Genomic DNA, 5,671 nt, shown 5'->3' with positions numbered 1-5,671 from the left:
AGTGTCTCGCTGATATCCAGTCTCCTGATGTCGTTATATCTGTCGATTATTTCAGTTTTGCTTGTCAAGATGTCTCTGGTGAAGATCTGGTTGTGTGAAGAGATTACATGTTTCTTGATAGAGCCCTGTTGTTTGTGCATTGTTAAGCGCCTAGAGAGAGACGTTGTTGTCTTACCTATATACCGAGATCGTTGGGGCTGACAGTCCCCAAGTGGGCATGTGAAGTCAGAGACGTTAGTCTCTCTTAAGGCGCCAAGCCATTAAGACTATATAGCACTTGGAAGGGGTCAGGATAATGATTTGGGATGGGACGGGGGAAAGGAATGGTGCCCAACCACTTGGACGGTCGGGGGAGATTGAACGCCGACCAGCATGAAGCGAGACCGTCGCTCTACCGTCCAGCCCGAGTGCTTGTGCTTATTTTATTGGATGATCCAAATGTGTGGCTCTTCTTGTACAGTGTTATGATGGTAGATGGAATAGAAAGTGTAGATTTATTTTTCCTTCAGATCTTCAAGGTTTTACTGAGGTTCTTGGTGTATGAATGATTGCTCTCAGGCTGCTTAGTGGCAAGGTTATCCTCAACTCCTTCTTGCAAGGTAAAGTCTTTGGCTAACTCGTCAGCTCTATCATGCACTCGGACACCAACAGATGTTGTTCACCTGAACTGTGCTCTGTTATCATCATAAACATTTTTGTTGTATTCGTGCCCCCCACCAGTCAGACCCACCGCTGCCCACCTTAACAGTCAGACCCACTGCTGCCCACCTCCACAGCGAGACCCACCTACAGCGAGACTCATCGCTGCCCACCTTCACAGCGAGACCCACCGCTGCCTACCTTCACAGCGAGACCCACCGCTGCCCACCTTCACAGCGAGACCCACCTACAGCGAGACTCATCGCTGCCCACCTCCACAGCGAGACCCACCTACAGCGAGACTCATCGCTGCCCACCTCCACAGCGAGACCCACCTACAGCGAGACTCATCGCTGCCCACCTTCACAGCGAGACCCACCGCTGCCCACCTTCACAGCGAGACCCACCGCTGCCCACCTCCACAGCGAGACCCACCTACAGCGAGACTCATCGCTGCCCACCTCCACAGCGAGACCCACCTACAGCGAGACTCATCGCTGCCCACCTTCACAGCGAGACCCACCGCTGCCCACCTTCACAGCGAGACCCACCGCTGCCTACCTCCACAGCGAGACCCATCGCTGCCCACCTTCACAGCGAGACCCACCGCTGCCCAACTTCACAGCGAGACCCACCGCTGCCCACCTTCACAGCGAGACCCACCGCTGCCTACCTCCACAGCGAGACCCATCGCTGCCCACCTTCACAGCGAGACCCATCGCTGCCCACCTTCACAGCGAGACCCACCGCTGCCCACCTCCACAGCGAGACCCATCGCTGCCCACCTTCACAGCGAGACCCACCGCTGCCCACCTCCACAGCAAGACTCATCGCTGCCCACCTTCACAGTCTGACCCACCGCTGCCCACCTTCACAGCGAGACCCATCGCTGCCCACCTTCACAGCGAGACCCACCGCTGCCCACCTCCACAGCAAGACTCATCGCTGCCCACCTTCACAGTCAGACCCACCGCTGCCCACCTTCACAGTCAGACCCACCGCTGCCCACCTCCACAGGTCAGACCCACTGCTGCCCACCTCCAAGACACGACCCAAGAGTGAGTGCCGCCACCAGCCTGGCCTGGCTCCTCACAGACAGAGGGGGAAAGCGGCTCCACAAGATTGATTGATGAAGATTAAGCCACCCAAAAGGTGGCACGGGCATGAATAGCCCGTAAGGGCTCCACAAGGACAGACACACCAGTATGTATTCCGTGAGGGTGTGGTGAGAGGCGAGGTGGTCCCCGCTCCCTCCCGCGGTCCTGGTCACTGGGGACGCTCTGTGGCCTGCCACTGCTATCATGCTCTTCTTGATAGTCTTCTTGAGGTTATCTTGAGGTGATTTCGGGACTTTAGTGTCCCCGCGGCCCGGTCCTCGACCAGGCCTCCACCCCCAGGAAGCAGCCCGTGACAGCTGGCTAACACCCAGGTACCTATTTTACTGTTAGGTAACAGGGGCATAGGGTGAAAGAAACTCTGCCCATTGTTTCTCGCCGGCTCCCGGGATCGAACCCGGGACCACAGGATCACAAGTCCAGTGTGCTGTCCGCTCGGCCGACCGGCTCCCTGGTGTCCGTGCAAACTGCTGCTTGATTACTGGAAGATTGTGTTTGGGGTGAAGTGCTTCCGCTATGTCTTATCTCCTTGTCTCTGCCAATTATTTCTTTGTTGCTGGTCAGGATGTTTCTGGTGATCGTTCGGTAGTTTGTAGAAGTGATGGTCACCTTATTCTTTGATCTCGTCACCATAGTCGGGGACAGAAAGCCTGTTGGGGTTATCGAGGTCCCCCTTCACACAACAACTGACCTTCCCCAGGATGCAACCCACAACAGCTGCTTAACTCCCTGTTACCTACTTACTGCACGGTGAAGAGGGATATCAGGTAAAAGAAAACGTTGCCCAAACATTTCTATCATACCCTGAGCATCGAAAACATGACTTTTCGGTTGTGACCCGACAACGCCGACCATTGCGCCACGGGATCTTTAACGGGGGCCATGTTATTTGTTCATCGCCAGGCTCTCTGGACCAGTTAGTGTTGTTCAGAGCATATATGGAGAGCATTTGGGCTGTCTGTGTCAGAGTGGGCACACAGGGGGCAGGCCTGCACAACTGGGCCCAGCAAACACGTCACGCAGCCCACTGCGCTGAGATCTGAACACGTTGTATGTATCTGTGTGTAACTGACGCCGGAGTAACTATTTAATGTTTGTCACATTATACATGTGTTTGGCAGCGTTGCTTAATAACTGGTGTTTACGTTACCTTGATTTACTTCCGAGGAACATCATCCTTGCGGTCCGGTCTCTGACCCGGCTTTTTAGCTGATGGTCTGGTCAACGAGGTCTATGGACGCTGTTGCACAGCCTGGTTATTGCACAGGGTGTATGTTGCACAGCCTGGTTGATTGGGTAGCCTTTTAAGTTGTTCGTTAGGTTTAATCTTGAACGCCACATGAGTTTGGCTAACAGTGTCTGGCTAAGTGAGCTCGCTAAGTCAGTTTTGGGTCCAGGTAGAGTATTTAGTTTACACCCAGAGTGTGTGACCCAGCCGGCCGTAGGTGCAGTGGTGGAGTACTCCCAGGACACACTACACTTCAGTATGCAGGCCTCAGCACCCAGGACACACTACACTTCAGTATGCAGGCCTCAGCACCCAGGACACACTACACTTCAGTATGCAGACCTCAGCACCCAGGACACTGCACACTAGGTGCCCACACTTCTAGGCTTCGCTAAATACCTTGAATATTAACATTATGACGAGGAACAAACAGATTATTACTGCCCGCATACTGTACTTTAACATAAGGTTCTGCTCGTTAAACATTCATCATCTACAAGCCACTTATATAAATATGCAAATATATATATATATATATATATATATATATATATATATATATATATATATATATATATATATATATATATATATATATATATATATATATATATATATATATATATATATTGTGACGATAATCTCCTTCAAGAGATTGAGCCTGTTCTTCCCTCCAAAATACGTCTCTACAAATCTATATACAACTACTATGGAAGAAATATTCAACAATGACAACAACATCTCCAAGGTTTGCCAGAGAGCAAAACGTATGCAGCCAGGAACACCTGCTCCACCTCGAACCACCAAACTACCTGTCTTGTCGCCTGCTCCTCGCTGATTGGCTGCGAGTCCAGCTGTAACTGCACTCCACCCACCATACTACTTGATGTCTGGGGCCGCCACGACCTCAGTCCTCAGAATATCCCGTGCTTTCGACAAGTTAACACGTCTCGTTGGTAGACTAAGCCCCAGGCTTACGTGTACTAAGAGAGGTGATAGCTTGAAGCCAATATTCCGGCTCCTATTTACTTTGTTTGCCATACTCTTGTTATTTGCTCACTTGTCTTAACGTAACTTTTCATTTTGCCATTTGATTATTCTTATTATTTTGATTGATTTTATTATACGAATTTGTATGTCCATTTTATTCATGTTTTGCTTTCTTTAACGTAATTAAAATTTCATTGTTAAAATTTACTTGTGTTTTGTGTGTCTTCTCCTTACCTTACCACAGACGAAGTTCCAGAATTTCTATTTTTTTTTTCTATATGTGACGAGGCCATACCCCTAGCTTTTGAACAGCCGAACGCCAACGCGTTACCGTCACAATATATATATATATATATATATATATATATATATATATATATATATATATATATATATATATATATATATATATATATATATATATATATATATATTATATATATATGAATATGCGGTCATATTCAATGAAACATGTTTGAAAGAAAACCTGCTGCCAGTATACACCAATATATATATATATATATATATATATATATATATATATATATATATATATTGTTATTCTCTTCATCATAAAAATACATGAAGATTTGCATGGAACAGAATGAGTCTATAATCAGGTTACAGGAATTCGGAAGGTTACAGGAGCGGAATTCAAAGACAGTCAGAGAATACTGTGGTCAGTCTCCAGCCAGGCCACAGTGTACCTGCATCAAGGTAGGACAACGACCTGTGTGCATTAGCGTAGTGCGTAGGTCGAGGACAATAACAACATAATGGTAGATTCAACAGCATCTGAATGGTAATATTAAGGTCCCCGTACCCAAGGCGCTGATCTGACTCGGGAGACATTAATAGGCGGAGCTCATAGCTGCGTAGGCAAGTGATGCGTGTCCCTCACTCCTTGGTCCTGTGATCTCTGAGAGAGAGAGAGAGAGAGGGAGAGGGAGAGAGAGAGAGAGGGAGAGAGAGAGAGAGAGAGAGAGAGAGAGAGAGAGAGAGAGAGAGAGAGAGAGAGAGAGAGAGAGAGAGAGAGAGAGAGAGAGAGAGAGAGAGAGAGAGAGACAGAGAGAGAGAGAGTGAGAGAATGAGTGAGTGAGTGAGTGAGTGAGTGAGTGAGTGAGTGAGTGAGTGAGTGAGTGAGTGAGTGAGTGAGTGAGTGAGTGAGTGAGTGAGTGAGTGGTAGTGAGTGAGTGAGAGTGAGTCAGGGGGAGGGGGAGATATTCTTACCTGTTTAAGCATTTCAGAATTTCTTTTTCGTCTGGTAGATTTCCTGTTATGTTTTTGTCTGTTATTCTCCATCTTACACCGAGCAGAAGGAAGTCTCCGAGGAAGATAATATTTGCCACAAGGTTTCACAGATTATCGAGGAAAATTGATCTTGTGTTCATCTGCTTTGTGATTCCCTTAACCGTTGTATCTGGATGTTTGTGATTTAGAATAATACCGAATGTTATGTTCTCTACTTTGATTTGATTCCCAGTACCTCCCCTACTTCACTTGTGATGGGTGAGAACTCTGTGTATACAAGTTCCTCTTTAATATGCAAATCTACTACATTTAACCTATTTTCTCTCTCAGATAAATAATATTTTTGTATCCAGGGCAGATACCAATGTATTTGGTAATATTTTGGTATTAACTGTCCACGTAGTCTCCCTCCTTATGGGTATCTATGAATGCTCCAAATATGGAGTTC

At 47.4% G+C, this 5,671-nt stretch overlaps 1 protein-coding gene across 1 annotated transcript; it reads left to right on the top strand.

Moving 5' to 3' along the window:
• Positions 1 to 467: 467 nt before the first annotated feature.
• On the top strand, positions 468 to 5,351 carry LOC138372487 (adhesive plaque matrix protein-like). Its single transcript, XM_069337957.1, has 3 exons — positions 468 to 518; positions 721 to 1,656; positions 5,289 to 5,351. Exons 1-3 carry the CDS (start codon positions 468 to 470, stop codon positions 5,349 to 5,351), a joined length of 1,050 nt encoding a protein of 349 aa, XP_069194058.1.
• The last annotated feature ends 320 nt before the right edge of the window (positions 5,352 to 5,671 follow it).

The sequence above is a fragment of the Procambarus clarkii genome, chromosome 39, assembly GCF_040958095.1.
Source record: "Procambarus clarkii isolate CNS0578487 chromosome 39, FALCON_Pclarkii_2.0, whole genome shotgun sequence".
Classification (NCBI taxonomy): domain Eukaryota; kingdom Metazoa; phylum Arthropoda; class Malacostraca; order Decapoda; family Cambaridae; genus Procambarus; species Procambarus clarkii.
This window is presented reverse-complemented; position numbering and strand designations above follow the sequence as displayed.

What these genes read in the sequence shown, in the direction of transcription:
- LOC138372487 (XM_069337957.1), top strand. Translation starts at nt 468, where the DNA reads ATGGTAGATGGAATAGAAAGTGTAGATTTATTTTTCCTTCAGATCTTC. An exon ending in TTTTCCTTCAGATCTTCAAG is followed by an intron (nt 519 to 720) that starts GTTTTACTGAGG and finishes GCCCCCCACCAG; the next exon opens with TCAGACCCACCGCTGCCCAC. An exon ending in ACCGCTGCCCACCTCCACAG is followed by an intron (nt 1,657 to 5,288) that starts GTCAGACCCACT and finishes TACACCGAGCAG; the next exon opens with AAGGAAGTCTCCGAGGAAGA.